We start from the raw sequence: 20997 nt of genomic DNA, 5'->3' as shown, positions 1-20997 counted from the left end.
AGAGGGCTAAAGACTCAGCACCATTAATGGAATTTCACACTGCTGGGAAACAGATTCCACATTTATGAAGAAACACAATTTGAATTCTACTCAGCCTATCAGATTTTAGAGTAATATCTTGATTTCCAAAAAGAAAATCATTATTCCTTATGACATAAACTTACGCACTGCTTCTGATTTTTACTATTCCCTTTTTAAGCTACACATGCTATAAAAGTGATTTACCATCAGTAATAAATTATAATGCGTATAATATTGGGGACAATGTTTATGCAAAGTTTTTGCACTCTCCTTGCTGCAACTAAAGAGCATTCCAGTACTTCATTTGCCTTTGGAAAAAAAATAAGAACACTTTCTCAGATAAATGCTAGTTAATTACAACATATTTTGGCAATTAAATGCCAGAAATCATATAGGTATATTTGAGACCCTTTGTTACATCAGTTCTTTGGGTATTTTTCATTGATTCTGAAACCTAAAAATGGAGGAGTGAATGGGCATTTAGCATTGAAACTAATTAGCATTGAAAGAAAAAGAATAATGATATATTTTAAAAGACCAATTAGTGTGGGATTACATGCTATCTGGAAAGGTTAACAGAAGTCCAGTATAAACACTTTTCTGAACAAGTTAAAAACATTCACTTGGTACTTCTTTTAACAACAAATACAATAGTCCCCCCCTTATTCACAGTTTCATTTTCCACGGTTTCAGTTACCCACAGTCAACCATGGTCCCAAGATATTAGATGGAAAATTCCAGAAATAAACAATTCCTAAGTTTTAAATTGTGAGCTGGTCTGAGCTGCATGGTGAAATCTCGAGTTGTCCTGCTCCATCTTGCCCAGGGTATCAATCCACCCTTTGTCCAGCATTTCCCATCCATTAGTCAGTAGCCTTTTTGGTTATCAGATCGACTGTCAGATAGCGCAGTGCTTTTGTTCAAGTCACCCTTATTTTACTTAGTAATGGCCCCAAAGTACAAGAGTAGTGATGCTGGCAATTCAGAGATGCCAAAGAGAAGCCATAGAGTGTTTCCTTTAAGTGAAAAGATGAAAAAAGTTCTCAATAAGGAAAGAAAAAATAATCGTATGCTGAGGCTGCTAAGATCTTTGGTAAAAATGAAGCTTCTGTGACATTCTATGAAATTGGGAAGAAGGGAAAAAATATGTACAAGTTTTGCTGTTGTACCTCAAACTGTAAAAGTTATTGCCATAGTATGTGATAAGTGCTTAGTTAAGATAGAAAAGGCATTAAATTTGTACAAGAAGATGTTTTGAGAGAGAGAAAGAGGGACCACATTCATATAACTCTTATTACGGTTTGTTATAATTTTTCTATTTTGTTATTAGTTACGGTTGTTAATCTCTTACTGTGCCTTATTTATAAATTAAACTTTATAAATTAAACTTTATGTATAAGAAAAAACACAGTACATATCGGTTCAGTACTATTCATGGTTTCAGGCATCCACTGGGGGTCTTGGAATGTATCCCCTGTGGGTAAGGGGGATGAATGTAGAAATATATTACCCTTAAGACAATAACAGGTTTTAAATAGTCTGAAAAAATTTACTGTATACTTTCCAGCATTAACAAAATGGTGCAATTACTTCCTAACTTATAGCTATCTAGAAGTTACAAATTCTAAATAAAACGCTATATGAAGTACTCCACTTCCATATTTGACAAACGTTTGCTGTGTTTTCTGCAAGCATCCTTAAGTTGTAGGAAACCAAAAAGATTTTTTAAAAAGATGGTCCTTGTGTTACTTAAAGCAGTCCATTTTCCCCCTGCATGTCAATACTTTGACTTTCTAAATTTTTGAAATAAATATATAGTGTTATCATCAACCTACCTTATAAAATATAGTATCAGTTTCATGTTCATGAATTTTTAAACTATATACTTTAACAATACCGCCTGGAACAGGACTCGGGCTCCATTTCAGCCATACAAGGTCTGAAGTGTAGTTGACTAAAGTCAAATTTTGAGGAGGTGCTAAAGGCACTGCAGGAAAACACATTATAAAACTTACATTCATAACATTTTTTAGCAGAAAAATATCATCGTGACTCTAGCTTCCTGAAGACACTAGTTTAGAAAGATTTATAAACTGATCATATTTTAATTTCAGAAATAAAGAGCATAAGTAATCATGCTTTTGTACTTGGAACTCAGTAGTTCCAAAGTAGCTTTAAACAGAACACTCTGTTCTGAAGCTCAAATTAAAAAGAAATGTTCAGCAAAGCAGATGAATAGTTGTCAGGCTGTTACAAACAGACAATCAAATATCCTTTCATTTTCCATGCTGTTCCTTAAAAAGAGAGAGCAAGTGCTGCAACAGTGAAATCATCGGAAGAAATATGGATTCTGGCTTACCTGACTCATCTGTGTAAAAGAAAAGAACACTGGAAGGACCCAGTCCTTTTACAGTTCTTGCAGCAGCAAAAAAACTATATAATGTAAATGGTGAAAGCTCGTCCAGTATTACATAGTTATCAGAAGTAACAAAAGAATAATTCTCACTTGGTCCTTGTAAAATTAAATCATAACTTATTATTGCACCATTTGGTTTTACTGGGGGATCCCATGATAAGAGAACTGAGGTAGAGGAAAGGTTTTTAAAAGTGTTGATTATTGGTGAAGTTTCTGGGACTATAAAAGAAAAAAAGAATATTAAATGAAACAAAAGTGATTAGCATCAAGAAGAAGAGGCTTTAATAATAATGGGACTTCATTTTTATCAACAGGTAGTTATTTTAAGAAACTTAGAGCTTACTGTGTTTATTGAAAGGCTAATTACTTAAGAACAAACAGAATCTATGTAGTGATAAGAATAATGTTTTCTATCAGAAAGCAATATAAATAAGAGAACACCAACAATCTGCTTAATAGGCAATAAAAGGGTCCAGCCTACCATCTTCTTCAGTTTTGATGTGTAGTTGGGCAGTATAGGTATCAGAGAATCCCTTTTCTGTTGATGGAGTGATTTTTAATATATAATCAGTATATTTTTCCAGATTATCAAAATACATGCTTCTCTCATATGTAACTAGAGGTGGTCTCACGTGGCGAGGAGTTTGCTGTGAGCTCAGAGAAACATAGTAGAAGACTAGACCGTTTGGTTGAGACGGAGGGCCCCAGCTTACATTTATTGCAGTTGACGAAATGGACTTGTAAGTCAGGTTTCCAACAACTCCTTCAGGTACTATGACAGGTAATGTGCAAAATATAAAAATCATCAGTCACCCTAAATAAAATATAAGTAAATTCACAAACCGGAGGATAATTGTTGAAATGGCATCTACTACATCACCTGCTCTTACATTATTTAAATCCACATGTGGTAACATCATCTACTACAAAATAGCTTCTAAATAATTATATTAAAATTATATTAAAATCATTCAAAATAAACCCTGTCATCTTTAACATGTGTGAGAACTGTTTTATACAATATTTTCTTGGCTTTTCCTTCCTACAAGATGGAGATTATGAGTCTGTGTATGAGATTATGAGTATGTGATGGAAATTATGTGTATGAGATTATGAGTATGCACACATGTATGTGTGCATGTATACTCAGATATTTAAATATTTTGATAATGTATATTATCTAAACAATATTTTTAGTTTCTTTCTTCTAAAGATTATCCTTATTGTACATATGAAGTCACCCATGACCTCTCACTGGGAACAGTGCACAGTAAGTGTTTATTATTCATGGTGCTATAATAATAACTGATAAAACGTTATAGGTTGGTGAAAATCTTGGGAGAGATCTGCATTTAAAGAATGCCTGAAATGATACTGACCACAAATTGCACTAAACATTTTTGCTAAAGACTCCCCAAACTTGTATTTCCACATATCATATCTACTCTGCTGATCAATGAGTAAACAATTTAAAAGATTGTTCCAACAACAGGGAGAACATTCATTCCTCATACTTAAAGTATCTGTCAAATTTATAATCTTCAAATAATAAACATGGAATTCTACTCTCAGCAGAAATTTAGGTCAGTATCATTTCTCAGTAAGAGGACTAATCTTTTAAAAACAAATCGACCATAGAAACAACCACGAGAAGAAACAGACAATGGTCCATGTATCATCGTATTCTTGAAACTGAAACCTAAAAAACAGCAAGAGCTTCAGGCGTTATAGTTTTCTGAATACTCAACACAAACAGGATTCTGCAGAAGCCACAAATGAGAAACTTCCAGAGTTAAAAAAAAGATATTTTGGACATATTAGTCACAAACACAGTAAGAACAAAGATGCTGCATAAAATCCTTTGTGGGTTCAAAGACTGAAAAGGAAACAAGTTGCTAGAGAGAAAAAAATGTCATTTCTAGAGCGAATGGATATTAAGTATTGGAAAATCCATCCACATACGCAACGGTTTTTTTCATGCCCATAACCGATGGCTGTGACATCTTTCGAAGCAATGAAAGTGACAGAATTTTTATAAATGGATGGTAGCAGTTTCCAGGAATAGAAAAGGCTGTTACTATTGTAATAGGTTTATAGCTATATTAAATGCATTTTCAAACTTCTATGACTGGTTAAATGTGCCTAAATAAAACACAGATTTTATTACCAATACATACAAATAGAAAAAGATTCTGAAATAATTATAAAGTTTTAAATTAATCCTATTAAACATTAACGAATGCTTTTCATTTACATACTGTCTTGATCTGTGTATACTTGAACTATGTCACTGCTTTTATTCCCATTTCCAACTGAAGTACTTGCTGTTACCCAAAATGTATAGTAGCTGAATATTGCCAGTTTATCTATTATTGCAGATACGGTCATATTGTCAAAGTCATTGGTTACTTCATGGAGTGTAAAATTCTGAAAAATAAACATATCGTTTTAATTGTTCAGAATATATTTTTAGTATACATGAGCATTTCAAAGTAATTATTATTCATGGATTGGTTGCCTCAGTATTTTAATGTTAATTTTTGAGGAAAATAAACAAAGAACTTTTTTATTGCAATAATTAAACTGGAAATATGTTTGTACTAAAAGAGGAATAGATGGTAGCAATTTTATTAAATCAACATACAGAGTAGCAAAAACTCCAAGCTTAGCTGCCGTGAGGAAGGTCTAGTGGTGAACTGGAAATGCTACAATGTGCTGACCAGTGTCAGTTTCCCTTATGAAACATTCAAGTATTTTTCAAAACATTGACTATATATTTTTAAACAAGTTTGGGAGTACTATAAAAATTTTAAGTTTTTTCTTCCTGTTAACAATGTAGGAATTACAAAAGTGTTCACCTCTTTCTATGAACTCAAATGGTTATTATTCATCTTTCATAGACCCTCTTTTTTCTACAATCATGTAGAGAAATGGGAAGACAGTTGGATACACTCTCATATGTGCTGAGTAAGAGAAATTTTAAAATTCTCTTGCCTGACTCTAGTTATATTTGTCCCAAGGCATTTTTTGATAATTAAGGAATTACAGTCATCCCTTCCTTGACCAAATTTTAAACACAAAACACAAAGTCAAAATCAATTCTAAAATAAAGGAAAACAGACTTTTTAAAAAGTCATGTAGGTAATTAAATATGAATTAAGTATGAATAATTTTATAATAATGCCTACTTATACTGAGAAATCTGAATCATTCCAATCTGCACAAAGCCCTTAGAGTCCAAAGACCTGCATTCAATTCTGGCAATAGCCCTGGATAAATCATCTGATCACGAAGTTTCTCCAACTGTAAAATGGGAATAATCATTTCCACTTCACAGAGGGCTTTTGAGGATTAGACAATATAAAGCATATAAAACAATACCATCTCTGGCATACGATAAAAAACTGATAATTAGTAAAAAGTTCATTAAAATTAGTAACATAGGATAATCAATTTGACTAAAATGTATAGTTATCGTGGTTCTGCAGTGTATCAACAAACTAAATTCAGCAAATTTTTGTGGTTCTTTCCCAGTATAGGGAGTGGGGGAGAGTAGGTGTCAGAAAAGATCTATTTTACTTTTGTGGTGACTTATTTAGGAACAGACAAGTTAAAACATATTTAATCTCACACAAAATATGATCTGTGAACTTTAATATCTTCCAACACATCTACTTTACACATGGCATAACTGGCTTACATAAATTCTCTCTTAAAATATTAATAGAGCTTTTTGATTTTTCTTTGCTATAAAATTTATTCCGACTACCTATGACCTATCTTGATGACAATATTAAGTAACAAATTATTTTTAATCACCCAGAAGTTATTCATGCTGAGTGTGAGTAAACATGCACAGACATGTAACAAATTTAGAATTACACCAATTATCCAGATGATTATTCCATTCATCTATTTATTTTTGGAAAAAATGTCTTGTGGCTCAAATTATCTAATTAAGGTTTATTCTTTGTGTATATGAATACAGCGAGAAGGTATTTAGTAAAAACTTCTCAAATTTGATTAATCAACCAGTACTCATTTAACACTTTTTAATAAAAGACACTATGTCAGGCAAACTGAGGAGACATAAGTGGGTAAATGTTAAAATGTAGAAGAGTTAATACACTATACAAAACACAATATACCACAGTTGGAGGAGGGACAAGATTTATTGCCAAGTGGTAGCAAAGAGATTAAATTCCACAAAGTCAGAAGAAGGAAAGATCACTTCACAACAAACTCAAGTGCTCCAAAATTATAACTAAGTACTGAAAATAATGTTGATCTGTTATAAGAATTTTATGTTCTAGGATTAAACCATTTATTGAGCATTATCATACTGTACCAGAGGACGTCAGGGGATGGAAAGACAAGCGTCACACACAACTCTTTTCTTCATGTTATTTGCTACGGGATGAGGGAGCTAAGATAAGTAGCAGATACCAGGAATAGAAAGCAGAATATGATGTGCCATGCATGAGATATGCTACAAAGTTCTATGGGAAGAAGAAAGAGAAGGAAGAAAACAGCTATACATCTATTCTGCTATATAATTTTCATTTTGAGGATTTCTTCTATTCTACCAATCCAAAATAGAAAATTAGGTAGTGAAGATTTTTATGCTATATTTAACATTAACTTCAGAAATAAATTAAAGCACGGATGAACTTCAAGGAATATAAGAAATGTTTTAACATCATTAGCCTGTGTGCCCTCTTGCAGCTGTCACAGTTAAAAGCACTCTTAAGATAATTTAATAAAAGATTACATTTTCTAAGATAGATGAATTGCAAATGGTATCATTACACTCAGGTTTGAATAAGAAGGTTCATAAAATCATGTTGAAATCATAGTTAAACATTTACACTCGATTACCTAGATGTGGACAAAGAGAACCAAAATTGAATCAGAAGACAAGCCATAAAGTAAACTGTACAGAGGCAAAACCTTTGCTAAGATTCAGAACTACTGAATTTTGAATACTGAATATTGGTTAAATGCATGAAAAATATCTGCAATTTGAATGGCCTCTATGACATAATGACTCTTTATTAAATTTATAAACACATTGTGGTAAAAAAAAATAAATTGCACACTGATCCCCATTCTTCCCCAAATACAGCAGAACAAAAAGGAACAGCAAAAATTGCTTGACGTACAGAGTTAAACAAACAAACAGATCCTCTTTTCTTATGCAGTCCCACTCTGAGAGGGCCTTGAGCAGAATATAAAAATAGAACCAACCTCTGGACTGTCTTTTACTCACTGCTGAGGAAGGCCTAAGACAGCTTGCAAAGTTCTGCTCTGACCTTATTCATTAGCCTAAACTGTACTAAAGCAAGTCATACTTTAGTCCCAGAGATTTCTGCTCACAAGAACTAACTCTAGTGGCTACACATGGGTTGTTAATCACAAATGGAATTAGGCAACTTAGAATTAATAAGACTTATCTCTGTCCTCCTTCTGCTTAAAAGGATGCAAACACTTAATAATGGTCAGAGTCATAAGCAACATGCAGTCAACAGTTCCTATCAGTAAGGTACATATTCTGTAAATTGCAGTATTTCTTCTAAATTAGTGTTTTCCAAGTTATATTCCAACTCTCCCCATTCCTGATTCAATCACAACCAGTCCAGTTTTAATCTTTTCATCTACTAGAGTTCTGTGAAATAGTTAGTTTGGAGAAATAAAGGAATTTGGCTGAAAAATTAAAACTATTTCTCTAAACGAAATGCACTTTAGCTATTTTTATAACTGTTATTGTTCATATCTCAGAAAGTGTCCATCTGCAAAGTGTGCGACCCTATAACCTTGCATACCTCAAGTTAAATAAGCACATTTTAATAGTTTCATTACATCTGATACGAAGTAATGATGATGATGATGATGATGATAAGCCCTCCTGCTAAAAACTGAAAACATTTTTAGAATCGAAGAAAAACACACAAACGCATCCAAACATGAAAACTATTTATATTATATACAAACAAAAAGAAATTTTTTTTAGCTGAGAAATAATTGAGGGTAAATGAAACCATTAACTCTCTAGTGAACACTTCTTGGAGAAGAGGCACTCAGGGCCATATTTATATACAGAATTTTTAAAAGGTGGCAGGCAGCTTCATTGTTCGTAACACATCTGAAGCTGATAGAGAAACGTGTGTGTTTTGAGTATATGTGTGCAAGCATAGACAGTTTAAAATGTATTTCTCCACCACATTTTTCTATGTCAATGGCAGTTTTATAAAATGTCTACACAAAATTCTAAATGTTAAGATAAGCAACTTTTTCTACCATGCCAAGTCTTTATCAACAGAGCTGAAGGATGTAAGTAAAGCAGCAAGAGAAAACTCAGGTCTTACCTGCACAAAAGTACCTGAAGTATTTCTGTAACAAACAGAATAATATTGTATAATCCCATTAGGTTTTGAAGGAGGCGTCCAAAAAAGAAGTACTGATGAAGAACTGAGGTTTGCATAATGAACATCTTTGGGAGGATCACTTGGTGCTAGAAAACAAATGATCAAACAAAAAACTGTACTTGTGTCCCTAAAAAATGTGTGAAATGTTCTAAATGTTACCTGCCTTTGATTAGTTATGATAATTGCTTAAAAACTAAGAATAATATCTAATTAGAAATCAGAAATGAAATCCATAAGGCTCATTGGGCCATCCCCATAACACTCTACCATAGCAATACCTAAGCAGAGACAGACGGATTTCTTACTCATAAAACACTATCCCAGTTCTAAAACATGCCTACTGCCCTACATTTGAAAACAACATTATGACAAGTTTCTGATATAGAATGCATAATATGAAATTCTAATTTAACTTGCAATTTTGAAATTGAATAATAGAGGACAAAGGCAGAGAGCTGACTTCATGCGTTTTACTTTGTTTCATTTAAAAACGCACTAAATGCTTACTAAGTGTTGAGTTCTGTGCTGAGTGCATTTACAAATATAAATTCATTTAATCCTCATAAGGACCCTGTGAGGTAGGTAATATATCGTTTCCATAGTACAGATGGGAAATTGAGGCACAGAGAGATTAACTAACTTTCCCAACATCACATAGCTAGAGAGTGACTGAAAAGCAATTTTGCATGTAACCGTGACAGATACTAGGTTTAAGAAGACATATTTATATTTAACACATTTTTTTTCTGAATAGGATATTCTCTTACTTGGCCTACATCCATAAGAACTCACCTCCTTCAGGTGTTTGAAAGTTAATGATATTGCTTCTCGTTTTCCCATCACCAAATCGGGTGCTAGCTGTTACATAAGCACTATATTCAACATTATAGTCCAAATCTGAAAACTCTAATGATGTTTCAGTTACATTAATGTTCTTTAATGATGATCTATCCCTAAGAGGAAAAAAAAGGATTATCTGCACAACTGACCTTTAAATTAAACGTTACAGATACATTTTGAGTACATTAATAATAAGCAACATTTATGCACAGATATTAATCCGGATTAATGGGATAAAGATGCTACTTATCCAGAAATGCTGAAAAGAACGAATTTCAGAATAATTCAGTGAGTAGATTCTTTTGTTTTCAAGTACATTCAGTAATTCAATCAAGTGTTAACAGGATGTTCATATTAAGAGTTTGCTTGGACTGATTTTAATGGCTCTCTAGGAATTCTGTGTGTTCAAAGTAATTACAGCATTCTTTCTCATACCAATGTTTTAGTTGTTCAAATATGTGTTCTTTTGAAGTGTTGGCAAAACCTAATTTATACCACATATTTATCAAACACATTTTACATATATTGTACAAAAGTAACATTTACTTCAGACCAATTCAAATCAATTTCAAATGATAAATACCTGAATAGTAATACCTAAAATAATGAGTATGGTTATCCTTTATTTATGTAATTAGAAACAAGATTTAAAATAATGTATGTATAACATAACAGGAAAGCAAAAAGTAGAGCTCACATCTCTCACTCAATTAAAATCTTAAATGTATCTAAAATATCACTTCAGAAAAGAAAGTAAATATTGACTTAAACTCTCCAAGTAAGTACCAAAATGCCAGGAGAGGGGGAAAATGTCTAAAGAGCATTCTGTTGCTAAGTAATACAGCACTACAATTAATTTCAGTCATGTTAATTCAGTTTCCATAGAATTGGGTATAGATTAGACTCTAAAGAAGGAATATGTATATAATGGTACTGAAAACTATGCATTTTAAAAAGAAATTTTGATTTTTAAGAGCAATAAAATTATTAAAGAATTTAGATAAGAAAATACGATTAATATCACAGAAAAGATACGTATCTCATGTAATCTCATTTTTTTCTTCTTTAGAAGCACAAGGCATCCAAGAGGTAAATGGATATTCCCTCTGAACATAAAATGCATTTGCTTTACCACTGAAATATTTGAATCCTTGAATCATTAAGAGGAATAACAGATTTTAAGTGAATTAAGGATATCCACAAAGAGATACATTTCAGCCATGGTTTTACCATTACAAGAGCATCAATTCACTCCAAATATAAGTATGGCTATCTGAAAAATAGCTGGAAAGCTTACCATAGTGAGAAATATGGATTCAGAGTATGAGATTAGAGACAGGCAGGATTAGCCAGGCTATTCAGTAATTTGAAAGAGTTTCATCAGACATCCTTTTTCAGAAGCCATAGGGAGAACTGAGTTCTCTCTTTGACCTCGCTGAGACTATAGGAGAGAACCTTTTAAAACTCTTAATGCTGTGGCAATTAGGCTATTAGTCTGAAAAAGATGCCTTGTCATAGAAACTTTACCCAACTGCATACTCCTGTCATTGGTCACAGGTCATTAGAACACTACAGTATAGCTAGTCCAATTCAGATCTCTAAAGCTATGAAATTAGCTAAAGCAACCTAATTGCATTATATCTGTTTCAAAACTTTCTTTCCAAGCATATTTTTAATAATATCTGCTGCCTTGCATGACTACTTTCTTACCCTGATCTTCACAGCAAAATAGTGCAGATAAGGATCTGCCTACAATAAGAAAAACCCCAATTATGTTCCATAGATAACACAGAATCAAGGCAATTACCTGGAAAATGCAGGTCAAACATAAATTTTGTCTTAAATATCTGGATATTTCAGTAAAAAGAAGATAGTCTTTATAAATTATCTGAATAACAAATTCAATAGTCCACCTCAGCATACATAGGTATAGTTTCCACATCTACTCCAGTTTATCTCCAGGGACAAAACAGTGCTAACAAAAATTTTTCATATACTGATATGTCTTGTCTGTTTGGCGTTTGTAGTTTAGAGTTGTGGCTGATATTTTAATAACTATGGTAGAAAAATATCTGAGCACAGATAAACTTCAATTGAAGCGTCAACTTCTGGTACAAGTTCAGAATGTATCTTGGGTACATAAGAGATGATCTGCCATAATACTGAGAACCCAGAAGTAGGAAAAGGAAAGAGAAGTGACGCTGTTCCCAAGGATCCGACTCCACCCTCCTTGCTCTTATGCTGCTGCCAGATTGGCGGAAACACACAGAAACCTCTGGGCTGAGGCCTGAGCTCTCTGCTCTCTGAAGAGCCATCTCATGAGCAATCCTACAGTTTCTCCCGTGCATGAGAAACCCAGCTGTGATGCTGTAATCAGTTGTTACTCCCGGTTTTAGCTGGTTTAGTGTAACAATGTCTGTTTTGTTCTTATTAATTTAAAAATATTATAATAGGATTATGATGTGTTCCACTACAGCGTTTTATTTCCATTTATAAAAGTATATGTTCTATATCTTGATTTTTCTCATGTTAATAACAATAATCTATACCATTATTTTCTTTTTAGTTGCCTAATTTGGATATAGCATATTTCTTCAGCCTTCCCTCTATAAATTAACATTTAGGTTGTTTCTCTCCTTTTTTCTCTTATTACTATCAGTGATGCAGTAATCATTCTTACTCAAATATCTTTCCATAACAATACTTTTATTTCTGCAGGTTTAATTCCCAATAGTGTGACTGAGTCAAACGGTTTTATAAAATTTTTATTTTAATGATAATTAATAAATCATTATTATCTGGAGTCACAGCAAGTGTGCAAACTTTCACCACCTGTCTGGATATTAATTTTCTTAATTTCTGCAAATTTAATTGACCAGAAACATTTATTTGATTTGCACATCTCTGACCATGAGTAAAACAGATTCTCTTCTTACTGGTCATTTGCAGTCCAATTTTTGGAATAACTTATTCATACATTTTCTTTGATATACTTTATTTTAGTCTTTTAAATGGAATACAGTATATGTCGGGGAGTTAAGGAGGCATTGTTCTTTTAGATAGAATTTGAGAAATCAAAAGAACTTGAATGACTTTGAAATTATTCTGAATAAATATAAGATGGAGTTTTTCTGTTTGTCTACACTCATTGGTAACATCAAGAAAACATATTGGGATGAAATTAATGGAGTCTTTAAGATGAAGTTCTTTCCTAGTTAATTTATACTTCTTTTCAAAAGACAGACCACATTTTGACATCTAGGGCATAAAGGAAATTCTAGAGCTTAAGAGCAGTTTCTTTGCTCTGCTTTACCAATTCCTTTGCTCATTTCTTATCACATCAAGACTATGCTAAGCAACAACTGCCTAAGAGGAACCATGAATATCAAAACCATATGGAAAGACTTAAACAAAATTCCCCATTTCCCTAACTGTGAACATGAATGGTTTCCTAGACAAGGTATGAGACTCTTTGAAAGGTCATGGTCTCAATTCTAATATTCATCATTTGATATCTTGTCCTATGTGGGCAATCTAGCCTGATGATACACCCATTCCTGTACATTCCTATGAATTTATTTTAAAAAGTTTAATCTGCTATTATCTAAATATTCTACACTAATCCTTTCACTCACTAAATACCACTCCCCAAAATAAAGAATTTCAACATGCATTTACTTGACTCTATCAAATCATTTTCTCTCTCACATGACCCAGCAACTTCACTAATTTTCCCACTCCAATGACACTGGTCTTCTATGTTGCAATTACGCTAGAATATTTACTCTTCATAGATGGATTGAATCAGTAGGTTAATAATTACGTATCAAAGAACCCCAAACTAGCATAAATAGCTGCATATTCTATGATCCTAAAGCTTTACTAGAATCTCAGAGAAAGTCTGAGTCGAAGTAGGGTATTCATTTATTGTTACTCTTATTCCTGTTGTCATCATTTGGTTGGCTGGTTGATTTCATTTGATTTGGTTTGACTTTGTTTTGCTTGTTTGCATTTAGCAGAAAAGACACATTTATAAGATTAGAGGAGGAAGCCACTATGGAGAATGAGGTTGAAGCTCACTTATACACTTATAAACCATCCTCTTGAAGCCAACATAGGAATTAGGGTCCAGAAGACAGGAGGAGGGACTGTACTTAAGCTGGAGGAGAAAGATTTCATCCCCTGAGGACAGACACAATCCCTCAGGCCAAAATAAAGCATTTGGATTTTATTCCAAGAGTAATGGAAAGTCCTTTGAATGTTTTCTCCTGGGTGTAATCTTTGGGTGAGTGATGAAAATAAAATTTAAAAATCCCATTCAATACTGAGATTCATTCTTCTCTCTCTCTAGATAGACAGAGAGAGACAGAGAGAGAGAGAGAGACAGAGAGAGAGACAGAGAGAGAGAGAGAGAGAGAGAGAGAGATCCTTATTCAAGCCTCAAGTCTCCATGTATCTGGCCTGCCCACCCCTCCAGTTTCATCTCTTCCACTTTTCTCCTGTGTCATTATACTCAAGACACAGGGCCATCTTGCTGTTGCCCACACCAAGCTTCTTGCTGTTAACCACACTTGATGAAATTATTTGAGTTCCTATATCCAGTTAGTATACCCCTGGACTTTTCAGCTAAATATGTCATTATTTTGCTTAAGCCAATTTAGGTTGGGCGCAATCATTCGAAACTAAAAGAATCTTGACTAACACCTATTTCCTTTATTTAACAGTTTCTCATATGCCTTGATCCTGAGTATTTCCACCATCATCATCACTCCTTGCTGAACAAGCTTGCTTTGTCCATTTACCACTGAAACTGTGAGGACCAGTAATTCAAATGGTTTACACATAAAACAGTATGATCATGCTCTCATAAGGGATAAAGTCCATGAACTAATGCAGACCAATATCAAGCCAGTGATTTTTTTTTTGGTAGAAGTATGCCATATGAGTTGACGCACTAAGCTTAATTTATTATAACTCCATTAGTCTTTAATCACAAATGCTGTTATCAAACTAAGACTTCCCCAATCCTATAAGCATACTGTTGAGTTTTTAGAACAAAGGGCAATTATAACACTTATTCCTAGTGATTTGGGGAAAGCATGATTTGAGAGTAATACAGATCTGGTTATGATCCTAGCTCTGTCATCTTCTAGTTCTGTAACCTTAATCAACTCCTTAACCTCATCAAGACTTAATTTCCACAACTATAAAATGGTGATAATATTCTTCACTTTAAGGTTTTGTCATGAAAAACAAGTAAGAAAACAGGTAAGAAACCAAACACAGCATTTGTCCCAAAATGTTAACTACTCCACTATCCCTCTTGAGTCCTTTTCTTTAGTTCTCTAAGATGTTTTGTTCTCCAATCACAATGTTTCCTAGCTTTGTACATTTCACAAATGGGATGAGAAGACCCCTGAAATTGAAGGTATAAAAACTCAAGATCCACAAAGGCAAAGTAAATGACTAAAATGATTGAATTTAAAACAGAGTGTGGTGGGAACTGAGGTAAACTGCAAAGCAAATGCTCCACCTAAAGACCACCTCTATTTAATTCCTGCTGATTTATTTTCATGGGGAATATGGCAAAAGAATTCTGATTTTTGTAATAAACAAAGGAAGTTGAAGTTTCACTAGCTATCTACTCACTATACTGACAGAATTCTATTCAGAATTTATTAACAGTTTGCTGGTCCAGCAAAGCATGGGTGGCCTACCAATAGCCTGCTTGTCGCCTCGGTACCCAAGCTTCATCCAAGTCATTCATGAAAATGATTAGCAAAAAAAGAGCTGAGACAGAGTTCTTAATATCCCACTAGAAACCTCAGGTTAAATGATCAAAAGCACCCTTACACTCAACCACTCCATCCACCTGTGTTTGTATCTCCCACCATCCTAATCCTGCCCCACTATTTCATGTCTACAATGTTACTTATCAACTTCTTGACACAGTTCATTCATGCTGCCTCCAAGCCTTCATATACTGTTCCCACTGAGATGTTCTCCTGACTTATCAATCTGCCTTTACCAACTTCATTCCAAATGGGAGGTAAACTCAGGAAATTTGAAATAGCCCCCTTCCCATTCTGATTATTGATCTATATCATATGTTCAAACTAAGCATATCTTTTTAGCATAATGAAAGCCATTTCCAAAGGTAAGCTTTTATGCTACAGGGGAAATCATTTGACCAGTGACATTTAATAAAATGCTGCAGTAAAACTGTTTTGACTTCCTAATATATTGCTCAGCAAGTATTTTTAAATTATCTCACATGGGCATATTTTATCTCTAATTAGTCTACAATCATTTTAAGGTTCTATATATTTTTTATCTCCCCACAGAGTTTAATAAACATTTGTCAGACTGACTGATTCAAAGTTACTTCTCATGACCACTACTAAGAAGACCAAGAAACGTTTAAAAGCCAAGGTTTGTATATAAGCTAGAATTTTCAGCATCACTTTCATTCCACAGTCTTTTAGCTACATCTTATGGGCCATTTACTTAAAAGTTTTATAAACAAGGAAGAAAACTACTGTTAAATTTTACTGACATTATAAATTGCTAAACAAATCCAAGTTGAATTCAACTATAAAATAAATAAGTTGTATAATCAGTTTAATAGAATACCACACCTCAATCCAAAGTGTATTAAAAGAATAAGCTTAGAGGGCTCTAGTAGAAATTCATTTATTTAATGGTGTTGCCCTAGGAATGAAAGGATTGCTTCTCATTTGAAACCATATAAACATAATTTACCAGTATTACTGAGGAAAAAGTGCTACTTAGATGACAAAAGTTATTTCACAAAGCAAACTTTAAAAGAAAACATTATTTTAAAATGCAATGGGTCAGGACTTCCCTGGTGGCACAGTGGTTAAGAATCCGCCTGCCAATGCAGGGGACACAGGTTTGAGCCCTGGTCCGGGAAGATCCCACACGCCATGGAGCAACTAAGTCCGTGCACCACAACTACTGAGCCTGCGCTCTGGAGCCCGTGAGCCACAACTACTGAGCCCACACGCCGCAACTACTGAAGCCTGCGTGCCTAGAGCCCGTGCTCCGCAACAAGAGAAGCCATTGCAATGAGAAGCCTGCACACCGCAATAAAGAGTAGCCCCACTCACAGCAACTAGAGAAAGCTTGCAAGCAGCAACGAAGACCCAACACAGCCAAAAATAAATAAATAAATAAATTTATATAAAATGCAATGGGTTAAAGAAGATTTCTGAACACGCCATCTACAAATCAAATGTGATTCACACAGCAGTGGTTATAAAATGATTGCACAGTAACCCTCATGAGCTATTTGTAAAGAAATACTCATGACAAAGGGAGGAGTCACCAGTATAACAAATATAACAGGTAACCTGTAATTTGCAGACATACTGAAAACAGCAAATATCCAAAGATGTTGTTTTTAAAAGAAGTTGGTAGTTATTGAAAGAACTAAAATAATGGAAATTGAGAACTGTGAGAGAAATATGGACCCCTGAAACAGAAACTCTGCTAATAAAGATAGCCACCACTTATACAGTATTTTAAGAGAACAACACAGATAATTTAGTGGCAGTGCCATGACTCTAACCTATGTCTCTCTGAATCAGAATGCATGTCCATTATATGGTGATACATGCCTCCTATTCTCTCCAGTAAAACTGATACGGCAAGAGTTCAAAAACAGCATTACTGATTAGTGACAGTGATACGAAAGAACCTAGAATTATGACTATCCCTTTAACTACGTGGTTCCAACAGGTATCTTAGGGAAGAAGACGCTAGAAATTTAAAAATATCTCTGTATATACTCCATTACCATTTATATATTTCAGTCTATTATAGATAATATCCTTGAACATGTTAAGGTGTTTTTCCTTTTTTGTTTTTTCTTTATAAGACCTAATTCTATTCAATTGAAGGTATTCATTGTCTGCAAAAGCATCACTACTCTTATGCCAGAAATGAAAAGCTAGTAAGTCTATATTAAGTTTTTAACTCTTAAAATATATTCTTCATTCATTCATCCATTCAACAAATATCTAGCTTCAATTATGAGCCAGGTAGTTTTCTGTTCCAGATACAGCAATTAACAAACCAGATCTTGAAGCAGATAGTATCTCAATCTCTGTCTCTCTCTCTCTCTCTTCTCTCACCCTCTCCCTCCCTATGTGTGGTGTGTGTGTGTGTGTGTGTGTGTGTGTGTGTGTGTGTGTAAGATAAAGCCAAGTTCTACTGAGGAAAAAGTGTTTTTTACATTCTTTCCACATCGAGAGTCAATCCTGCATGATTTTAGACCGTAAAGTTTTATAATGTCATGGTATAGAAAGGAAGAAGTATATGCAAAAAGAAAGCTTTCAACAGTCAAGAAAAAGAAAAAGTTTTGCTCCACTAAGAAAAGGTGAGAGAAAGAACAGGACAAAGCCTTCAGACAGGAGTGTCCTGGGATCTTAAGTTGACGGTAGTGTGGTGAAAACAAATAGGTTTGTGAAGGAAATACCAGCATAGAGCTCCTTCTTCTCAGGATGGAAAGGAAAATGGCAAACCTCTTAGAAAATCTCTGTCTTCCATATGGCATTACTTATGTCTAGTAAGTAATTATGTCAAGTAATTACTTATGTCCCCGTAAGATCTAAGGGCTCTTCCAGCAGACCATCCAGAGCTAGGGAACAGTGTGGAAGTCACCTTCCCAGTCCTGCACACTACAGATTGGTTCAGAGAAAATGACCAAGAGCATCTAGCTACCTGAGGGTTGAGACAGACATGCTGAGAGAGCCAGGGCTCTGAGGTTGGATCAAGGCTAAAACAGAAAATAAAAACCTTGAAACTAGAAGCTATGATGGGAGATGGGTCCCAGGATGATTCCCAAAAGCCAGGTGAGAAGAGCTACCATATCCCAGACCTGAGATCCCCTCATCCTACTTTCAGTGAGCTTCCCCTGTATCTATAATCCATCTTAGAAAGAGAGACAGAAAAGGGATATCAAAGGAGAGAAAACGCACTATTGGGGAGTTGAACCCACACAGCATGATCGTTGTGCGATAACTGCGTACAGAGTAATGACATTGTTCTCACAAGTGTAGGGCTGGAACCCCAGCCAGAAAAGTCTTGATTCTCATTTTCATTAATTTTTTTCACTTTCAATTTTATTTCTAACTTAGCAAAATGGTGTCAAAAATCTCAGAGTCATCACCGTTTGATTCAAAAGTCTAGAAGTCGAGATTGGTTCAAAATGGTGGAGTAGAAGGACGTGTGCTCATTCCCCCTTGCTCTCACTCCCTCTTTTGAGAACACCGGAATCACAACTAACTGCTGAACAATCATCAACAGGAAGACACTGGAACTCACCAAAAAAGATACCCCACATGCAAAGACAAAGGAGAAGCCGCAATGAGACGGTAGGAGGGGCGCTATCACAATAAAATCAAATCCCATAACTGCTGGGTGGGTGACTCCCAAACTGGAGAACACTTATAACACAGAAGTCCACCCAGTGGGGTGAAGGTTCTGAGCCACACGTCAGGCTTCCCAACCTGGGGACCTGGCAACGGGAGGAGGAATTCCTAGAGAATCAGACTTTGAAGGCTAGTGGGATTTGATTGCAGGACTTCGGCAGAACTGGGGGAAACAGAGACTCCACTCTTGGAGGGCACACACAAAGTAGTGTGAGCATCAGGACCCAGGGGAAGGAGCAGTGACCCCATAGGAGACTGAACCAGACATACCTGCTAGTGTTGGAGGGTCTCCTGCAGAGGCAGGGGGCAGCTGTGGCTCACCAAGGGACAAGGACACTGGCAGCAGAAGTTTTGGGAAGTACTCCTTGGCGTGAGCCCTCCCAGAGTCCACCATTAGCCCCACCAAAGAGCCCGGGTAGGCGCCACTGTTGGGTCGCCTCAGGTCAAACAACCAACAGGGAGGGAACCCATCAGCAGACAATCGGATTAAAGTTTTACTGAGCTCTGCCCACCAGAGAAACAGTCAGCTCTACCCACCACCAGTCCCTCCCATCAGGAAACTTCCACAAGCCTCTTAGATAGCCTCATCCACCAGAGGGCAAACAGCAGAAGCAAGAAGAACTATAATCCTACAGCCTGTGGAACAAAAACCACATTCACAGAAAGATAGACAAGATGAAAAGGCAGAGGGCTATGTACCAGATGAAGGAACAAGATAAAACCCCAGAAAAACAACTAAATGAAGTGGAGATAGGCAATCTTCCAGAAAAAGAATTCACAATAATGATAGTGAAGATGATCCAGGACCTCGGAAAAAGAATGGAGGCAAAGATCAAGAAGATGCAAGAAATGTTTAACAAAGACCTAGAAGAATTAAAGAACAAACAAACAGAGATGAACAATACAATAACTGAAATGAAAACTACACTAGAAGGAATCAATAGCAGAATAACTGAGGCAGAAGAACGGATAAGTGACCTGGAAGACAGAATGGGGGAATTCACTGCTGTGGAACAGAATAAAGAAAAAAGGATGAAAAGAAATGAAGACGGCCTAAGAGACCTCTGGGACAACATTAAACACAACAACATTCACATTATAGGGGTCCCAGAAGGAGAAGAGAGAGAGAAAGGACCAGAGAAAATATTTGAAGAGATTATAGTCGAAAACTGCCCTAACATGGGAAAGGAAATAGCCACTCAAGTCCAAGAAGTGCAGAGAGTCCCATACAAGATAAACCCAAGGAGAAACATGCTGAGATACATAGTAATCAAATTGGCAAAGATTAAAGACGAAGAAAAATTATTGAAAGCAGCAAGGGAAAAATGACAAATAACATACAAGGGAACTCCCATAAAGTTAAAGCTGATTTCTCAGCAGAAACTCTACAAGCCAGAAGGGAGAGGCATGATATACTCAAAGTGATGAAAGGAAGAACCTACAACCAAGATTACTCTACCCAGCAAGGATCTCATTCAGATTTGATGGAGAAATCAAAAGCTTTACAGACAAGCAAAAGCTAAGAGAATTCAGCACCACCAAACCAGCTCTACAACAAATGCTAAAGGAACTTCTCTAAGTAGGAAACACAAGAGAAGAAAAGGACCTACAGAAACAAACCCCCCCAAAATTAAGAAAATGGTATTAGGAACATACATATCAATAATTACCTTAAACGTGAATGGATTAAATGCTTCAACCAAAAGACACAGGCTTACTGAATGGATACAAAAACAAGACCCATATATATGCTGTCTACAAGAGACCCACTTCAGACTTAGGGACACATACAGACTGAAAGTGAGGGGATGGAAAAAGATATTCCATGCAAATGGAAATC

General features: G+C 35.2%; 1 protein-coding gene across 10 annotated transcripts in view; it reads right to left on the bottom strand.

The window, feature by feature from the left end:
- Positions 1-20997, bottom strand: part of PTPRQ (protein tyrosine phosphatase receptor type Q) — a 260044-nt gene that overhangs the window by 126100 nt on the left and 112947 nt on the right. For 6 of the 10 annotated variants that reach the window (XR_011076020.1, XM_068561270.1, XM_068561271.1 and 3 more), the window contains 6 exons: positions 9655-9815; positions 8803-8948; positions 4696-4864; positions 2919-3209; positions 2381-2656; positions 1857-2008 (listed from right to left, as the gene is read on the bottom strand). Coding sequence is in view for 9 of the 10 variants with exons in the window: in XM_068561270.1 (XP_068417371.1) it covers positions 1857-2008; positions 2381-2656; positions 2919-3209; positions 4696-4864; positions 8803-8948; positions 9655-9815 (1195 nt within the window). In the remaining variant the exon portion in view is untranslated. The remainder of the gene's footprint in view (positions 1-1856; positions 2009-2380; positions 2657-2918; positions 3210-4695; positions 4865-8802; positions 8949-9654; positions 9816-20997) is intronic. The other 4 variants (XM_068561274.1, XM_068561275.1, XM_068561277.1 and 1 more) reach the window with 2 other exon arrangements.

The sequence above is a fragment of the Eschrichtius robustus genome, chromosome 13 (assembly GCF_028021215.1).
Source record: "Eschrichtius robustus isolate mEscRob2 chromosome 13, mEscRob2.pri, whole genome shotgun sequence".
Lineage (NCBI taxonomy): Eukaryota > Metazoa > Chordata > Mammalia > Artiodactyla > Eschrichtiidae > Eschrichtius > Eschrichtius robustus.
Note: the sequence above shows the minus strand (reverse complement) of the source record. Positions and strands in the feature narration are given on the sequence as shown.